The sequence below is a fragment of the Pelobates fuscus genome, chromosome 5, assembly GCF_036172605.1.
Source record: "Pelobates fuscus isolate aPelFus1 chromosome 5, aPelFus1.pri, whole genome shotgun sequence".
NCBI classification, from domain to species: Eukaryota; Metazoa; Chordata; class Amphibia; order Anura; family Pelobatidae; genus Pelobates; species Pelobates fuscus.
The window spans coordinates 83,942,508-83,963,627 of NC_086321.1; the positions used below are offsets into that span (position 1 = coordinate 83,942,508).

General features: G+C 43.3%; 1 protein-coding gene across 2 annotated transcripts in view; it reads right to left on the reverse strand.

Moving 5' to 3' along the window:
* Positions 1-21,120, reverse strand: part of ARL15 (ADP ribosylation factor like GTPase 15) — a 352,151-nt gene that overhangs the window by 285,743 nt on the left and 45,288 nt on the right. The window contains exon 2 of one of the 2 annotated variants that reach the window (XM_063456884.1): positions 239-295. The exons of the other annotated variant lie outside the window; for it this stretch is intronic. Within the exon in view, the coding sequence (XP_063312954.1) occupies positions 239-295 (57 nt within the window). The remainder of the gene's footprint in view (positions 1-238; positions 296-21,120) is intronic. 2 annotated transcript variants of the gene reach the window in all.

The following is a 21,120-nucleotide window of genomic DNA, read 5'->3' on the forward strand; positions in this document are numbered from 1 at the left end:
TGCATGCACGCACGTAGCATCAAAATGAAAGCCATTAATGAAAGGTGAAATGTCATTACGACTACCCACAAATGAAATAAGACACAAAAACCTGGAATACATAAAATGGTATGAGCCACTTGAATTCACAAAAACAAACAAAATGAAAATCATGCTTGCTTAAAAACATGCCACTAATAAAAATGGAAGCATGTTCTCTTTATGTAGAAACAAGCATGGTATAATAATAGCACCTTACCGTATAAATGGCAATTCTACAAACAGCAAGAGAGAGCTGGGTGCATTCAGACACTGTCTAAAATTAGAAGACAGAAGATGGTTACCAAAGGTAACCAAGATTTATCCTCATTTACCATATAGGAAACAGTCTGACCCCTCCCCCGATTATTACACATATACATTTGTAATACAGATGCATATAACACAAGTCATTTGACCACGTCTCAAAAAAACGGAAGTCATGTATCTAAGTTTGCAATTAATTTATTATGGCATCTTACAATCAAGTACACCTCTGGTCAAGATTCTTACTGATCTTGGTTGCACTAAATCCATATACCGAGGATGTGATATCTAAAGCTCCATAGATAAGCTATGGGGAGGTCTAATGTGCACGTGTGGGTAGGAGCATGGGCGGAGCCTGACCCAGTGCAGAGGGACATCGGCGCTGGATTCAGGTAAGTGGGTGAAGGGGGGCCCCCGAAGGAGGGGGGCACTCCAGGAGCCTATAGTGCCAGGAAAACTAGTTTATTTTCCTGGCACTATAGGATCCCTTTAATTAGGAAAAAATATTAAACTATAAAAATAAAAAAAGAAGATGGTACTCAGCCTAGCATTGTAATCAAGTGGAATATTGTGTCTGCATTTATTTTCAAAAAGATTCCAAAAATCCACATTAATAAGCCCTTAAGGGCCAAGCTTAATCTATTTTTCCTGATCAAACATGGCGCATTTAATCATGGGTTAGCTCCTCCCCTCAGAGCAGAAATGACAGGAAATAGAACTCTGAAATTGGTATAAATAGATCCACAGGTAAGTAGTAAACAAGGCAAGAAAAGCTGTGTAAATTGGCATTAATAATAAACAAACATACTTCCCGATAACGGTAGGATTTTCAGTTTAATTCTCCACCCTAATTGACAGCAGTGTATGACGGTTTTCATTCAGCATTGTCTGGAATTTCAGTCCGATCTCTAGAAGTTATGCCTTTGACAATGTTCTGAATTGAAATGCCATCAATTGGGTATTTAATCTATGTTTGAGAACGGCATTAACTTATGTTTTTGACAATATAGATCTATAATTTCTAGACCATGTCTTTGTTTTAATGAGGTTCTCTTCTAATCGATTGTATTATTCTTCATAGCAAGACAGAGGCAAGACTGGTGCCTTATTTCTTACAATAATTTTTCTTCTTTTAGTCTAGCCTTGCTTCTTTTTATAGGTTTGATTATCATGACCGTAATTCCTATACGACACTAATTCTCCAGGATTTTCCCCTGTATTTGAATGGCAGGGGGTTGTTGACCTAGCAACCTCGGAGACAAAATGATAAAATAACTTGTCTGAACAGATATTATGACAATGTCTTATTGATTACTTGTTTGGCTTTTTTAAGGCTACTTAGATTTGCGCTGCTCAATAATGTTTTTTATAGCTATTAGCTGTATTTGAACTCTGTTCCTCCCACTATATATACTGCTTCTGTATTTCCCATGAGTAAATGCTGCCAGGTTTAAATTGGAATATGGAAAATTTCATACTTACTGTAATTTTCTTTTCCTGATCATTATACATGGCAGCATTATGTTCCCACTCATATACTATGCTTGTTACAAAGACTGCCTGATTGGAAGAGGGTGGGTCTTTTTATACAAATTTCAGAATTTTATTTTCTGTCCTTTCTGCTGTAAGGGGGAGCGAACCCATGAGTAAATGTTGCCATGTATAATGATCAGGATTAGAAATTTACGGTAAGTATGAAACAATTTTCTACATTTTTATTTTAATTTTTAACTCTAGGACCAAAGCAATTTTCATCTGTCTATATTCATCCCCAATTTCCATTTGTCAATTTGCTGCACCCAGCACATTACATTTTTTTAAAGGATAAAAGGGGATTTGATGAGAAATATATACATTATAATTGTTATAAAAAAAAAATATACACTAAAAAAATAAGAAGTGTTTTTTTCCTTGCAGTTTGGCAATAATAATGTGTGTATAATGCAGTTTAAGAAACGTAATTCAAAATAAATTTTATTATTTGTCTTGATTTAGAGAGGGATTTCAGTTTATTGTTTGCAATTACTGGTCACAAAAAATAAGGAGTAAAATAAAATGTAAAATGTGTTTAGAATTTGGTATGTTTGTCTTGTAAGTTTAAAAACCACCACATAAAACAAAATTGTAGATTTAAATAAAATAAGTAGACATCACAAGCTATTTACCTAAATGTAATTAGATTTGATGGACCTTTGCTGCATTTTGGGGCATTGTAGCAGTTTCATAGTTCAACTCACCTCATAAATACAAAAAAAACGGTGTGTGCTGGCACTCAATTAAGTGTTAGGTGCCGGTATTCGAGGTATAACCCCACAAAAAAACCTCCAATCAATATCATACATAAATATGAATACCGCACTCAATAAATGATGTTAAGTAATAATTAAACCTATGCTCAATTTCATAGTATTTATTGAAAAGCTTATAAGGAAAATTCATAAAGTTAATGGTATTTCATCAAAGTAACACATAATTCATCTTATATACACCAACTATGTACAAATGTCTATCTAGACACAGTATCCTCCTATGCACATAGGAGGATACTGTGTCTAGATAGACATTTGTACATAGTTGGTGTATATAAGATGAATTATGTGTTACTTTGATGAAATACCATTAACTTTATGAATTTTCCTTATAAGCTTTTCAATAAATACTATGAAATTGAGCATAGGTTTAATTATTACTTAACATCATTTATTGAGTGCGGTATTCATATTTATGTATCACCTCATAAATATACTATTTATGAAAGACATCACGTGGTATATTTTTAACCTTAAATTGTAATTTAGCAGTTTATTTTGTAAACTTGATATGTGCTACTGTAATAAAAATCACTAAATTGTACTCCGCTATACTTCCGGAGTACAGAAGGACCCCTTTTTGTTAAAATACAGAGCTGAGTTTATAACCTGCACTTTTTTGTTTTTTTTAATTACACATTGACAATTGGTCCATGATGCATTTTGGGGCATTTTAGCAGCTCACATACTGAAATTACTCTATAAATAGATACAATTTCCAAAAGTGGATATCCTAGGGACTCGTGAACGTTATTGAGATGCCATTTTTTAACCATTTTTTTTTCCTCGATTTTTACATATACCAGTTTTTTTTTTTTTTTAGTTTTTTTTGTTAAAAAATCTGTGTCCCATTGTAATAAAATTATCTTAACTAATCTGCAACATCTCCTGAGTAAAACAAATTACCCATATGTACACATTTGCAAAGTAACAGTCTTAATCCCAGCCTAAATCCTTAATAACCCAAACTAATTATTAACCAAATCCTATTATAATTATAAATTAAAAGATATAAATAGTGTTTGAAGGATTCCCTCTGCTGATTTCAGCAAAGAGGTTCCTTTGATGGCCCGAATCCTAATCCAAACTAATCCCAATCCTAAACCTAAACCTATTTTAAATATAAACCTAACAAACAGAATATTAAACCTAATATTTATTCAAAACCTAGTCTTAATCCCTAATTTAATCCTAATCCCAAAAGGTTTCTGTAACAGAGCTCCTTGTACCCCTGGCTGGGTACCTCCACCCAAGAACCGCTTCCTAGCTGGAAGAGGGGACAAACTGCAGCACTTCTGCCCACAGTCGCCGTGGCTTGACTGGGGTCCTGGAATGGCTCCCTCCTGGAGCCGGATAGGGAACTCGCTCTATCCATCCCACCAGGCACTGGACGAGACTCAGTCCTGGGAGCTCTAGTCCTTACAAGTACTTTCCCTATTGAATCCTCCACACCAGAACAGTGATTAGCCCTTTCCCCTCCCAGTAATCAGATGATACATAGTTCTGGGAGTACAAATTGGAATTTAATCTGGCCAGATGGCCTGCTTTTATACAATTTCAGACACGGTTAAGCATTCCCCTGACACTACCACACAAACAGGATAATGATAATCCCTCTCCTGGACCAGAGAGTGGACTAGTTACAAACTCCTCCTCTGTGCCTGAGAGATAATTGAGTCAGAAACTGAACTAACTCAATTATCTGCAGGCACAGAAACATACAAAGTTACAAAACACCAAAAAAATAAAAATAAATCACTCCAACGCTTTTGGCCCATTCTCACAGGTGACGAACACCGAAAAAAAATGCTCGCCCCGAATGTGACTATGACAGCACGTAGGGGGAAAAACCTCTGACTTGTTGGCCCCTAGTCACCTTCAACATAAACAGCCTTCATTAACAACATAGCTCCAGAACCCTCTAGTTGGCACCTTTGCGTGTGTACTGTGTAAACACATCAAAACGGACTCAGTGTTATGTGCAGTGAGGGTGTAAAGGTGTTTAAGATCACATCCTTCTTCAACTGCAATAAGGCAGGTATTGTATATTTATCTGTCAATGCAACCTTAAATACATTGGGAAAACTTTCCGCCCTTTTAAACAACGGATGAAGGAACACATTAGGTCCCCAAAAAACCCATTGGACAACCCCATCTCAAGACATCTTAGGGAATGCCATGCAGGTGACTAAGGCAGGGGTTCTCAACCTTGTCCTCAAGGACCCCCTACCAGTCCAGGGTTTAGGGATTACCTGGGTGTGTCCAAGGTGTTTAGAAAAAGAAACAAAAAACACCTTAGAGTCCAAGGTGTTTTTTTCCCCCTTTTTCTTAACACCTTAGACCCACCCAGGTAATTCCCAAATCCTGGACTGGTAGGGGGTCCTGAGGACTGGGTTGAGAACCCCTGCTCTAAGGGTTTACGGTTCTGTGGCATGGAGTTGGTTAAGAGAAACCAGAGGCGAGGTGATTATGACGAGTATCTAGGGCAACGTGAATGTTTTTGGATATATAGACTCAAAACACTGAGCCCACACGGACTCAACAAAGGATTCTTCCTTTTCTCCCTTTCTTTAAATCAATTATACATTCTCCCCCCCTCCCCCCCCGATTACTATTCATTAAAAAACAAACAATCTACAACCTTTATCGATTTATAACCCTTAAAATTACTCACATTTTTAAACTATTCTAATATTGATGATAATCTATTTTACCCATTTGAAATGGTAACCAGGAAACATTTTTCATGTTCATAATGATCTTGCAGTAAATATATACACCTTTTTGTGAGTTATGGATATATGGATATTTAACCTGATTTGTTTCCCTTATATAGAAGCACACTAATGACCATAAACTGTTCAATTTAACTAGCCATAACATAATGTTGGAACATTAAAAAAAAAAAGGAACAAAACCCATATGTAATTTATTTTTTCTTCAGTTTTTTTTTTTTTTTTACACTAATGGCCATTTTTAGTCTCTTTAATGGTTTAATATTATGGCAATTTTTTCAAAACGTACATAGATAACCATCAATTAAGATGCTCCAATTTACACTTATGCCTATTTATTTTCACTTTAAACACTTTTACACTCAGATTCTGCCATTTTCAAACAGTTGTTTAACTAAAATGCTAAATTTACATATGGACTTCAACTGGCTTTAAAGGGCCACTATAGTGCCAGGAAAACAAACTATTTCCTGGCACTATAGTGCCCTGATGGTGCCCCCACCTTCATGGCCCACCTCCTGCAGGGTGAAGTGGGAGGAAGGGGTTAAACGCTCACCTTTCTCCAGCACTGGGCTCCCTCTGCGCAGGGGACTCTCCTCCTCCTTTGGACGTCATCGGCTGAATGCGCGGCAAGAGTTGCGAGCGCAGTCAGTCCATAGGAAAGCATTCTTAATGCTTTCCTATGGATGCTGGCGTCTTCTCACTGTGAAAATCACAGTGAGAAGCGCGGAAGTCAATGAGACAGCCTCTAGAGGCTGGATTTACCCATATGTAAACATAGCAGTTTCTCTGAAACTGCTATGTTTACAGCAGGCAGGGTTAACCCTAGATGGACCTGGCACCCAGACCACTTCAATAAGCTGAAGTGGTCTGGGTGCCTATAGTGGTCCTTTAACAGCCTCCTATAATCTTTCTCTACCTAAAGAGGTTAACCTGCACTAATTGGTTAATGGTATTACTGATTGTGGGGGCATGTCTATACAGCCTCTCCCTGCCCCCTCTGATGTTTCAGCACTTGATCGGCCATGTTCAATCATCGAAGGGGCGGAGTTACTACACATAAAAACAGCCGGCGAACTCAGGTCATTTTTACTCATGGCAAAGGCGCATTGTATCGCCGAAACGCATGTCGAGGAGGACGCCATTATAGGCAATTTTTATTTTATTTGGGTTTCCTAGGGGCTCTGCCATTATGCACTTTGCCAGAATAGTAAGGTTAGCTTCTTTATTTTAGAGCTGCCTCGAATCAGCTAGAAAGATTTGGGGTGTTTTAGGATCTATGTGGGAGGGATTCTGATTTTTATATGGTTGGGATTTACCTCTAAGCACTTGTACCACCCTGGGTATGAGAGTAAGGTTTATGGATTAGGACCTTTAGAAAAGTATCTCAATAGGGAGTCTATGGGGTATGCTTTAACCCTGGTTAAGGTGCATTCAGACACAGTATTTACCTGGACTAATCCCAGATACCTTTCATATATATTTATTTTGATCCAGCCCTTCTGGATGACTGCTGCTTTTTTGGGGGGGCAATTATACTCAGGGTTGTGGTTTGTAGTGGGGAAGGGGGTAGGTAATTATTGCGATGACCTACAGTTTTCCCATTTAAATCTCATATTCACCCTGTTTTAAATGGAGTTTGGTCTAATTATTAAGGTGGGGGTGGCGAATTAACACTCTATACACCTACCCTCCTGTTCCTTACAATCCGACTACTAATATACCAGTTTACTTTCATTATCTCTATTCACTGTACCTACCCACACCTTTTATTCACTTTTTTGAAAAAGTAGGGATGCAATGAAAGGAAAATTCTGGGCCGAAACCGAAAATGACTTTTTCCTCAAATGATTTTGAAATAGTTTTTTTGTATAATTTTATTAATATTAGACTTTTTATTACACAGTGTGGGAGGTGGTGACTGGTGACAGAGTGATGGAGGGAGTGACTGGTGATGGAGGGAGTGATTTTTATATATGTAATTATATTAACATTAAAATACACTACGTATGGGGACAGCTGATAAGACGGGCATCGTTTTTAAAAAGGAAATCCGAAACACAACTCCGTACACATCAAGCAGACCTCCAGCGAGTTACGACGCAGAACCAACTCACCCCCACACACGAGCTGAGGGAACAAATCACACGACTCACAAGGCTCATACATCAGATATCCCTAGAACAGGTAGGATACCACCTGAAAAAGCTCAAGGCACAAAATTACACACAGGGAAACAAAGCAGGTAGACTGCTAGCACAAAGGCTGAGGACACAACAAGCGGCCCAAAAAATAGCATACCTGATATCTCCAAACGGACAGAAAATAGTGGCACCCAAAGACATCAGCAACGCCTTCGCTAAATACAACGAATCGCTATATAACCTTAAGGACGACTCGAACACACCCCAACCCCGGGAACCTAAAATAACCTCCTTCTTAGACAAAGTTAATCTTCCTACACTTACCCCAGCCCAACAAGACAGCCTCTCTGCCCTGATCACGGAGGCGGAGGTTCTGAGAGCAATTGACTCCCTGCCCACGGGAAAAAGCCCGGGCCCTGATGGGTTTGCCAACTGCTATTACAAGCAGTTCCAATTGATCCTTGCCCCCCATCTCACAAGCGCCTTCAACGACGCGGTCACAAAGCGATCACTGCCTTCAGAAGCCTTGAAGGCCCATATCATCACACTGCCTAAACCGGGCAAACCACCCACTCACCCACAAAACTTTCGCCCGATCTCATTACTTAATACAGACACAAAACTCTTCGCGAAAATATACGCCACCAGGCTGGGAGACACCCTCCCGCAAATAATCAAAAATGACCAGGTCGGATTCGTGAAGGGAAGGCAAGGGGGAGACAATACGAGGAAGGTCCTAGACATCATACATAGCGTTCACAGACAACACACAGAATGCATAACACTCTCGTTAGACGCGGAGAAGGCTTTTGACCGGCTGAGCTGGAGGTTCCTGGAGGCGGTTCTCCGCAAGTTTGGGATGCCGGAGGTCTTCCGCTCAGCGGTCGGAGCTTTGTACAGTGGGCCATCGGCGCAGGTGGTTACGGCGGGCTTTACATCGGAGCCATTCAACATCACTAACGGGACGAGGCAGGGATGCCCGCTTTCCCCTCTGCTGTACGTACTGGCTCTGGAGCCACTTGCGGAGACAATTAGGGCTAACAGTTCCATACATGGAGTAACGGTGGGAGATAGGGAATACAAAATCAATTTGTTTGCGGACGATGTCTTGCCAACACTGACACAACCACAAATCTCACTACCAAACCTCATGGACAACATTAAAGAGTATGGCCTTAATTCCTACTATAAATTAAATGTGACCAAATCCCAGGCCATGGGCATAGGTGTCCGGCACTGCCGACTGAAACACCTCAGCGAAACCTTCTCATTTGATTGGAGGAGAGACCACATCACCTTTCTTGGGGTTCTTATACCCCCTCACTTGCCCCACCTGTTCAAATTAAATTTTGCTACATTAATCAGATCATTTACTGACACACTACATACATGGGAAGGCAAATATCTCTCTTGGCTGGGTAGACTGATAGCGATTAAGATGTCAATACTCACCAAATTCCAATACCTTTTACGCACAATCCCCATGAGTCTGCCAGGACAGTACCTGACCACAATTCAAAAGATGATCATACATTTTGTGTGGGCAAACCGCAAGGTACGAGTGGCCACCGGACTCCTACAAAAATCAATTAAGGACGGGGGGGCTGGGGATGCCCAACATTAAAGCATATCATAGGGCCACGTTGTTGGCAGCCGTAACGGTGACCAACTCAGTGGAGGAACCCCCCCAGTGGGTACACATAGAAACACATTGGGCATGTAGACAGGGGCTACGACATTTGTACCAACTACCACGCAAAATGCGCCCGGCATATGCAGATATGCAGCCGACTACGGCGGTAATGATCAAAACTTGGGAATCGGTGAGAGCTACAATGGGCATGGTCGGCCCAAACATAGGGAACATACCATTAGCGAGCATATCGGTGGGCATCCCAACCTTCGATCACACCCCATGGGAAAGAGGGGGTTGTACTCACCTTAGACAGGCCTGCGAGGAGGGAGTGATGCTGCCATTCCCGGTGCTGCAAACCAAATTCTCGTTATCCGCCAGACACATATTTCCTTATCTACAATTGAAATCCTTCGCGGCCACTCACCTGACAGACGTAAACTCCGAGTCACCACAAATTAGTTCCCTGGAACAACTCTGCTTATCACACAGCATGCCCAAACTGCACTACTGACAACCCCGATCACACACGTACATGAGGACTTCAGAGAGGCTTGGCAGGCAGACATAGGACGCCTGCTCACAGACCAAGACTGGAAACTGGCATTTCAGGCTCATAAAGGGCATACAACATGCGCAACACACTTAGAGACAATGAGGAAAATTATGTATAGATGGTATATGGTCCCAGACAAACTAGCTAGAATTTACCCGGGAACCCCAGGGGAGTGCTGGAGGAGATGTGGAGACAGGGGGACAATGTACCATATATGGTGGACTTGCCCTACAATAACCACATACTGGGAAATGGTGGAGAAGGTAATATCCGACACGATAGGCCAACCATACCACTTAACGCCGGAGCAAGGTATACTGTTCATGCATCTCACCCAATGGCACAAGCCTGAAAGACTACTGATATTCCAAGTGCTTATAGCAGCAGCAACGTTGATTGCCAAAAATTGGAAGCAATCACATGCACCCTGCAAACATGAGCTAATAACGCAAATCACTATGAACTGGGACTATGAGAATATGGCCAACAAATACATTATAGCAAACCATAAAGTCAAGGAGGCACAATCTAAGTGGGCGGCATACACGGAGAGACTAACACAAAGTCCCGGATCTCGGTCCGGGGACCCACATTGAGGTAAAAGGAACCTAAGGTTGCAGAGGTACCTGAGAGGCCGGATAAGGCCATGGTGCAGATTTAGAGCCCAGACCACTATACAGAACGCTAGACCACAGGAGGTTGACTGACAGTACAACCTTCCAAGGAACTCGGCCCGGAAGAGTGGGCAGAGTGGAATAGTTTATCCTTTATTAAATGCTACTTAGATGTAAGCACAGTTCGCATCCCATCCCCCCCCCCCCCCCCCTCAGTATTCAATCAACATTAATATACTACCCATCTTCCCAGACCAACTTTTTGTTTAGTATCCCCCCCAAGCCACGTTTAGGAGCAGAAACCAAGTAGATAAGGGCGAGGCCCTCGAGAGGGGAGAGAATTACACTCCAGTGGTTGTCCCTTGCACGACTTACCAAGTCCACGAACACACCATATAGAGTGTAGACAGTTGACAAATTGTAGTTGGTTGCTGGGGTAATACACTGCTGTACTACATCGAATACTTGGAACTAAGATACTACGCAACAAATGATAACTAGCCGCACAATACACCCAATGTTCCAGAGGTGTTCAGTATGGCAAACAACGCAACATAAATGTATAAACAATGTTGTTTATGTCTCCCTCCCCCCCTTTCTTCTCTTCTGTACCCCCCATCGTTTTGAACGTTGATTGCTGACAAAATAAAAATTGTCAAATTGAAAATACACTACGCAAGACGTTACATATACACACACACACACACAATGTATTTTAAACGTGTTTAATAATTTATTAATTTTTACACTACCCACCAGCAGAGGGACTGCCCGACAGCCCAGACAGTCCCCCTGCTGGCAGATCCACAGCCAGCTATAGGGGGTCATGTGATCACTCTTTGAGAGCGATTACATGGCCCCCCAGGGGCCTGATTTGCCTTGGCAGGGATGCCTGGGCTGTCAGGCAGTCCTCCCAAAGAGGATCGCAGCGGAGGTAAGACCGTGGACCTCCAGGGGTAGAAAGCCGTTACGGCGTTCTATGCCGCCGCAACGGCTTTAAAGCCCATTATAATGGGGACGGCATAGAACTCCGTAACGGCGTTAAGGGGTTAATATATACAAGCCAGATAGGCAGACCCCTAGGTTTCTCCTTTTTAATATTACACTCTTCACAAGTCACTTGTGTTTTTCACTTTGCGCTTTTTTTGCTTTCACTATTATGTCGATATGCCCTTTAAATACTAATCAAGTTTATATTTAAATTTTTCTTGGTTTTTTTTTTACCAATTATAGTGGGTAATCTAACCTTTTTTTGAGAATCGTTACTCATAATCTTGTGACCCCCTTTTTTCAAAGAAAGATTTGTTTTTCTTTTTTCAAACCCCGAAAAAACTAATTTTTCCTTACCGTAAATTTATTTTTCCTGAAGATTAGAGGCAGTGCTTTACCAATGGGATTTCTAATCTGGAGGGAAAAACAGGCAGGCAATTCTCCATACTTTTTTTAAAACCCTCCCCGTAATTAAATACTTTCCTTTAAATGTAAGCTCACCTCAAACAACCCCGGAAAATACACAAGCCGCGTACCTGCACAATACTGAGTTTATTAGAAAAGGGGGGGGGGGGGGGATTATAGCACTGCCTCTAATCTTCATGAAAAAGAAATTTACAGTAAGTAAAAATTTAATGTTTTTCCCTTCAGATTAGAGGCAGTGCTTTACCAATGGGATATGAAAGCAATTCCTTAGGGCGGGATTTATTTCACCACTGCTTGAAGCACCTTTCGCCCAAAAGCTGCATCTTCTGAGGCCAGTATGTCTAACCTGTAATGTTTTGAAAATGTATGCAGTGAAGACCAAGTAGCCGCTGAACAAATCTGAGAAGGTGTAGCCGCCGCTCGCAGAGCCCAGGACGTAGATATAGCTCTAGTTGAATGGGCCTTTATGGGGCCTGCAATTTCCGCGTTACTTGTGGAATAAGCCAAAAGAGTACAATCCTTCAGCCATCTAGCCAGAGAACTCTTTGAAGCCTTCATACCTTTCCTTGTGCCATTGACCAAGACAAAAAGACTTATCCTTTCTAAAGGATTCAGTAGATTTAAGATATTGCATAAGACATCTCTTCACGTCTAGGAAGTGAAATTTTCTTTCCAAGGTATTTGACGGATTTTGACAAAAAGTAGGCAGTACCACTTCTTGGTTGATGTTAGAATAAGTCAAAACCTTAGGAATAAACGAAGGGCCGAGCTTTAAAACCACCTTGTCTTGATGAAAACCCAAAAACGGAAAATTCGCCCGTATACCTTGGATTTCACACACTCTCTTGGCTGATGTGATTGCCACCAAAAATACGGTTTTTAATTATATAATCTTCAGAGACGCCTCTTCTAGAGGTTCAAAGGGCGGCTCACAAAGAGCGGCTAAGACTAAATTTAGATCCCAGGGTGGACATGTTTCCCTAATGTTAGGAACCAAACGGCCCAGAGCCCTGACGAATCTAGATATCAGAATCTTTGAGGCTAAACATCTGAAAAAAAATAAACTGATCGCTGAAACTTGTAATTTTAAAGATGATGGCTTTAATCCCTTTGCAAATCCCAGAAGGAATTCCAGAATATTTTGGATGGAGGCGGAAACCAGGTTCTCTTTAAACCTACAACACCACTGACAAAATATCTTCCAAATCCTGGAGTAAATTTTAGACGTAGATTCTTTGTTAGTAGCCAATAAAGTTTTTATAACCTCAGGATCTAGACCTTTACTCTCTAAAATCTGGAGTTCAGACACCAAGCCGTCAACTGGAATCTCTGAAGGGTTGGAAGATGTACCATGGAGTGTTCTAAAATTTCTTTTGATAGTGGAAGCTTCCAAAAGGTGACCCCTGGTATATTTAGAAGAACCGAAAACCAACTTCTTCTTGGCCACCAGGGGAGGATTATGATAATCCTTACTCTTTCCAACTTGATCTTTTGAAGCACTCTGGGAATATATATGCTAGGTTGAACTTCCATGGCATTGACAGAGCATCTATGATATCTGGTTTGTCTGCAGGGTTCAGAGATGCAAATCGTCTTGTCTTCCTGTTTGTCCCGGAGGCCATAAGGTCTATTTCTGGACAACCGAAGCGGTCTGAAATAAGCTTGAAAATTCTGTACGAAAGGGACCAATCTGTTTGCTTTAAGTGATGACGACTCAGGGCGTCTGCTAATACGTTGAATTTTCCCAATATGTGAACTGCTGCTATTGATAGAAGGTGAACTTCCGACCATAGCATGATCTTTGAACATAGATTTCGTTGATCTTGTACCTCCTTGTTTGTTTAAAAATGCCACTGTCGTTCGATTGTCCGAACGTATCTGAACATGCTGATCTTTTATCTGGAACTGAAACGCAAGGAGAGCCATCCATACTGCCTTCAATTCTTTGAAATTTGAGGAAGTTCTCACATCCTTTTCTTGCCAAAACCCCTGCTTCTTTAGGTCTCCCAAATGGGCACCCCAGCCTAGTGCCAAGGCGTCTGTTAATATTCTGAAGGATTTCATTTGGAATGAAAGGCCCGCTTGCAGGAATCGAGACGAGGTCCACCAATTAAGACTCCCTCAGCCGACTACAGCCTGTAACAAAGGAGGTCTCCCCGGAACACACTCTCTCTCTCTCTCTCTCTCTCTCTCTCTTTCCCTCCCCCCCCCCCCCACCCGCCAGTGAGGGATATCCTGGCAACCAGAGCATGTGGATCAGGACGGAGAAACCAAGCTCAGCCACCTTGCACCGCCGACTCACGACATGGCGGAGACCACGTGGATCTCAGCATCCAAGCCCAGCTTGCCTCCCCTGTCGGAGCGGCTAGACCGCCTATTCAGCGAATTTTTGGGCCAAACTCACCAGCCGCAGAGACACCCGGACACAAGTCCCACCGGCATTAGCCACAAAGGACATTACACAGCAGCCTGCAGCTCCGGTGCGGAACCCGAGAAAGAGCGAGACAGCAGGGAGTGAGTGGCGGAAGAAACGCCGAAACCCCAGCGCACGACTCTTAGACCGCTGGTGAGTTGCCCAAAGCCTCAACGGAGAACATCTCCAGGGCTGCCCCATCACCACCCCTCTCACCCGCAAAAAGTCCTCTCTAAGAACCGGCCTAGCACACTCAGGCACTTTCCGTCTCAGAACAGCAACCCTCTGGGTCTAAAGGCACACACAGGACTCCCAAACACTCACCACTCCAAGCCACCAGGAAACCTAGAGGCAGCACGGAGCCAACTCACTGCCCAACGAACGGGAGTGTTTGGTCCACTCGCTCCCCCGAGAGGCGGCAAAACATATGGCTGTGACATACCCCTGGCAGGTGTTGGCTGACCGGGACATTTGACAACACAGATGAGTCATTCACCCTATGCCTCAAAGTCCCTACCTGCTACTAAGGACATTTTCTTGTTCCCCTGAGAAATATAGTGTTACTCCCATGCTCATATGCTATGCTCTGCAACTCACACGCTAACCCACTGCAATTCTCTTGTATGCCTATCGACTAACAACACTAGTATAAACATGTGCCAAACTTTTAACAAAGCACAACCTCTACACACTCTATAGGGATATGTATAATAACTATGTTCAGCCTGCATAACACTCCATAGACTTAGCATGCTCCTACATTCCTGTATTAACCCATAAAACTGTGCAAAATTAATAGGACACATAACTGTTTCTCTATGTCTAGGTCTAAGTCTTTAATTTGCTATCACTACTAAGCTTACGATCTCTTGTTTACATAACTACTTAAAAAAAAAAGTGCGGGGCGGAGCCTGGCAGCCATGCCGAGCGGTCGCAAACTACATGGGCTCCGACACAAATTGCCCACATACCGCTGTAAATTACGGACAAAGCCCTTAAAATCACCTGTACGACTGCCCCAGAAAAAGGGAGTTCCCTAAGCGGCAACAAGCAACAGGAGTTCCGACCGCAAGCGATGACCCTGCACCGGGGATCGACCAGAGGCCTACAGAGGGCTCAACCGGCGAAACACGAGGGAGGCGGCCGATCCCTCAACCACAGCAGTCTTCTCGGCTCGAGGTCTCCCCGGAATACTTTACCTCCCCCCCCCCCCCGCCGGTGGGGGACATCCCGGCAATCATAAGCGACGAACCAGCTACAGCAGCCTGTTAAAAATGGCGGAGACTGTGAACTCTCAAGTGCAATCAAGCAGTGACACTGCAACAAACCCTCAAAGCTCTGTAGATTACTTCCTACAAAGGCTTGACGAGCATTTTAAGCGATTCTGGGAAGCCCTAGAGCACCGCCAAGCACAGTCATCTCCCCAATCGTGGGTGGCTGTTAGAGGAGGTGAGAGCCAGAGAGGAGAGGGGACCCCCAAGGGCCTAACTAAAGCACAACTACCCGAATCCCCCACTACAGGCCTACCTGGGCCGAGGGCCGCTAAGGGCGCGACCCGAAGGCACCGTCCGCACAGGAGGAGGGCCCACCACCGAGGACGGCGGCAAAACATCGGGACCCCCCACGACTCCTACCCCAGGAGGAATTCGGTCCGGAAGGGTTACCAGGTCCGTGGACCGCAGATGCCGGCCTTTTTTTCCGGCCTGGGGCTGGAGGGAGAACCTACCTCGCTCCCAGTGTGCCACCACCTATGCAAGCTACCCTACTTCATGGACTCTGAGCTATGACAGATGCCCAGAACGGAAGGGTCATCCCCACAGGGGCTGCTGCGGAATCCAGCTACTGCCACACTTGGGAGTAGACATGCTCCCCCCGGCTGGAATCGGCTAAAGCATCCAGTCAATAGGCGGCAGGAACTCCATAGACTTAATGGTCTCACGAGTCAAAACCCTGCCAGCACCACAAGCTGGGTCGGACTCTGACTCCAACTCCCATGACTCTCCACCAATGGCCAACACACAGAGTACTAGTTGCTCCTTGGCCCCGACAGGGGTACACCCCCCCCCCCCCCCCCCCCCATCTAGCTTGTCTGTTGTGCCTTATACCTAGTCTGCTACATAGGTTGTCATGCTATTTGTCTCACAGTGCTATTATCATGCATGTTCTTACTCTCATGCTCCTTAGTAATGTTAGCTGTTTAAACGGAGTGCAAAGCTGAATGTCAGGTGTTATATACATTATGCAGCATGGAGTTTCTAGCGCAACTAACTACAGAAAATTCACTCTCTTGCCAATTTTAGCACTTAACGTTACCCTGTTGAGCAAGCACCCGTATTGTCCTATTACTTAACATTCATGTCAGTCTGTCTTAATTATTTTTACTATTTTGGATATTAACGACTCACTAGCAACTTGTCACCTGGTGTAGCCTAACCTGTTTAAACGACTTGTATTATCTTTAACCTATCGATATGCATATACTACACAGGACAGCTATTTTAAATGACAGGCTGGACATAGCAATGTTTTACAGGGCAAGCACCTAGAGAGAATTGCGATGTTCAGACATAGCATATATTATAGGCAAGTTACTGGCTATGTCCACTTTAATGAGAAACCCCCATAGCATCACGTTATTATGCACCATGTCAGAATTAGCAACTGCTTTGCTGCAAACCTTGCTCGCAATTTATCTACTCTAGCGTAGACGTAATAGCGCTGTTAAACGTCTTTATTTTACTTAATTTTATCCACACCTAGTCTGAAGTAACGACTGTTTAGTTAAGCATTTTACATTTTGTTGATGACACGATGTTAAGTAAGCTCCTAACAAAAAAATGTGTGCAGTTTCTTTGCAGACCACGTACTTGTTCTTTTTTATTTGAAACTCGCGCTTGTGAGAGCTGTTGTGGCTGAACAAGCAATGTTGTAAACCTTTATGCACACCAAAAATAAAGAATAAAAAAAAAAAAAAAAAAGTGCAATGTCATTAATGCCATGTGATTAAGACTGTATGCAAACTTGACTGTACCAGCTATTGTGGCAGTACAAATTCGCCTGTTACCCTTATGCACGAACAAAAATAAAGAATAAAAAAAAAAAAAACCCCTGAGGTATCTACGGATACCTGGGTTAACTGGTGTGAGCAGGGATTTAACCCTGCAGTGCTTACTTTGAGCTCTGCAAACAGACCGGTCGGGGCCACTAATTCTGTTCCCAGCTAATAGAGAAGACATCAAAAGATACCAGGAGTTCCTTGGTACCAGCAGGGATTTATCCACAGCTGGTACTTTTACTGCATGAGCATTAAAGCCATACATAGCATCACGGCATAGAACATCATGTGGCCCTCAAGTGATTAAATACTATACCTCCACTAAAGGAGACCAACAGAGCTACCTACAAAGTGACTGTAGCACAGGATTATATTTGCTTTATAGGATTATTATTTTTGGAAAATGGAACACAAAAAAAAAAAATAACAAAACCAAGGACACATTACAAGTTGCTATCAGATGGCAAATGTTCTGCCAGGATAAACAGCTAATCACACAGTCATTCCAGAAAAAGGAAACCAAAAATAAAAAATAAAATAAAGTGTGTGCGTGTGTGTATGTATTTAAAACATAGCTTAATTTTTCTCAAGTAGCTCCCATATTATCAATGGTGCATACACAACACCCTCTCTTCTGAGGTCTAGGAGAGTTTAAAATTATGTGTGCCAAGAGATGTCTATAATGCAAACCTGGCACTAAATCTAATTTTGGATGTGCTTTGGCTCAGTCTTTTAATGTATTATAGGTAGACAGGAATTCCAGCCTTTGGCACAGCCTGCACAAAAACAATACTCAATGGAAAAAATAATACAATTATTGTTCTGAAGAAACACTATTAAGCTGTCCATGGCCGTGTTTAGACTCTCGTATTGAAACCTCCTGTGATAACACTGAATCTAGCTCAATGTCAAATTATAGGTGATATATTTTTTTGTAATTCTTTATTTTCAGTTGTGCAGGTGGTTACAGGTTTTCAATCATACGCCACAACAGTGTTTTTCAAGAATATCAAAAAGTTAAACAGTGGCATGAGAAAATGCACACTTTGTAGGTTTTTTTTGTGTATATCAAACTTAATTACAGTGTTATAGACAGTCAGGTTGCAGGCTTCGTTATACATGCATCTATATCTAAGCTGTCTAGCGGTTTCACATACAGGTTACGTGTGGAATGGTCATGTAGTATAAAGCACTCCCTGGAGTATAATTCTAGTTTCTGTGCACTATCCCTGCTTGTTTCAAGACGGTTCATTAAAAGTTTATTTAGTGAGTGAATGACAGAATGGTTCCGAGCGGCTTGTCAGAGTATTATAATAGTGTATTGATGGCTGTAGAGTGACACTGCGCATCGTGGGACATTAAACACGCTGTGTATATAGGTATCAATTCTTACCCTCAGCTTATGTGTAGCATTTAACTTAACTTGCCCTTAGTCTATCATGCTAAACAGATTAACTAATTGAGGCATTGTACATGAGGAGGCTTATGGGCTATGAGCCTAGCAGAGATCACATATAAAGGTAACTTAAAGAAAAACAATGAGAAAAGAATAAGACAGTCAGCCTAAAAATCTCTAGAGTCACTTAGCCATGCCAGCTGCAGGTATGATATTTTCCCCCAAAATGGCTTTGTGCATTGGCCATCCGCTCCCGACTTTCTGCTCTGGGTTTCGGGACTCTTCTGCCCGCAGTCATCTGCATCGCTGAGTGGTGAGTACCCGGGATTGGTAGCCTTGCTTGGGGATACATCCCCCTGCATCCTAAGGGCCAAGGGCTGAGCTTGTCTTGGGTCAGCGTCTGTGCCGATGCGGTGCTGTGCGCTTTCCTCAACCTCCCTACCGGGCTGGCTTAGGTCTGCCTCTGCTTTCAGCTAGGCTCCGTCGGCATGACCCTCTGAAAGCCCCTTGCTGGTGCTGGTTACATGCTGGTGTGCAGTCAAGGGGTGAGGTTCTGCCTTCCTCCGCTTAGCCACCCATGTCTGTACCTGAGATAGGTCGTTGGGTGAAGACACTGGCGGTGGATGTTGCATGCGGGCCTCCCATTGCACCCAGACGGCAGCAAAGATTAGAAGGCGCTGGTGGGCTCCAGTGCTGGTCAGCCATCAGGTACTTGTGGTCGGGAGGTAAGTCAGACTGCCTGTCTTCTCTCCGCTGCTCTCCTGTAGCTTTTGCCCCCTTACATATCAGTCTCTGCCAGAATTCGCCAAAGTGAGCCTTTAGTCGTTCCTCAAAGGTCTCCAGAGGGCTTGGTGCTGTCGCAGCAGGCTCAGCCGCCGCCATCTTGGGTGTAGGCCCAATAGTCCGGCGGTGTCTCCGGGTGCGGCTCTGGGGCATGGACCGGGATCACCCCCCCCGGCCCAAAAGGGGGGGGGGGCGGGACCGGGTCCGCCGTGTGCCATGCTCTTGTCAGGCTCCGTTGGGCAGGATAGTGGAGCGGCGGCCGTCCACTCCACTCACCGCCAGGTAGGCTCCCCGCCTGATCCAGCAGGGACCTCTCCTCCGAGGGACTAGAACTCCAGGAGAAAGCCTCTCCTCAGCTCCGGTAGCCTGTGTGCATCGAGGGTCGTGGATGGTGACCGTCTATTCCCCCTAAAAACCCGATTTTCATGCTTAATGGGTCATCGTGTGCGGGAGCTAATCTGTCCTGCGACTGCTCAGCTCGGCGGCCCAGCCCCGCCCCCTCCAATGTCAAATTATAAACAAATCGCTTTGAGTTTGGTTTATACTTGCCCCCCATAAAAAAAAACACTACTGGAACATTCACCGGGGTGAAATGTGCAGCAAAGGCAAGGTTAAAACTCACTAACCAAGGTGTAGATAGATAGAATGGCAGGACATCTGCAGCTTATATCTGCTTTCAGTGCCTTTGTCTCACTGAACCAAACCCCCAGCTCTGTAATCTACCCAGAGTCACTTGAACGGCGATACTAACTAGTACCAAACTACACAGTCTTATCTACCAATTGTTGGCCTCTGTTGTCTGAGGTATGTGCACCATAATCATGGACATTGCACCACTGTATTTCCCACCTTTGTTTTCTCTGAAGCCAGAGAGTGGAGTTTGAGACTATCAGCAAAAACATTTATGGGACTTCAACTTTGCATACCATGCACATCCTCCAACACCAAGAACTTCAATCCCAAATACCATAACACACTCCTTAACGTGGATCTTTTCTCTTGATGACCTCTGTTGTGGTCGTCTTTGGGCCACATGATTATTTAAAAAAAATTAAAAAAAAATTAAGGAAACTTAGATACTCAACTGCAGCTAAGTAACGACATGGATCCTAAAAGATCCCTAGTTACACATGAGCTTTAAGTACTATATCAGCAGCCCTAGGCACTGATCTCTTTGTCAATCACACAGGCTGCCTACAACTTCTTAAAAAGAGATCCATTTCTCACATCCTATTTTCAGTGGCTGTACCAGTGTTTATTGACCCTGACAACAGTCTGCTGTGCAAGATAATTTAAGGGACACTATAGTCTCCAGAATAACTACAGCTTATTTTTATTTGTTCTGACGAGTAGAATCATTCCCTTCATGGTTTTTGCAGTAAACACGTCTTGCAGTCTTTTCAGATCAAAATGCAATGCTTACATTACAGCCTAGGGATACCTCCACTGGCCACTCCTCATATGGCTACTAGAAGTGCTGCCTGGGGCAGTGCTGCACAGTGTGCAGAACTAACATTCAGTGTCTCAACCCTCTGCATGCAGACACTGAAATTTCCTCATAGAGATGCATTTATTCAATCCAGCTATGAGGAGATGCTGATTGGCCAGGGCTGTGTTTTTGACTTGTGCTGGTTCTGCCCCTGATCTGCCTTCTTGACAGTCTCCGCCAATTCATAGAAACATAGAATGTGACGGCAGATAAGAACCATTCGGCCCATCTAGTCTGCCCAGTTTTCTAAATACTTTCATTAGTCCCTGGCCTTATCTTATAGTTAGGATAG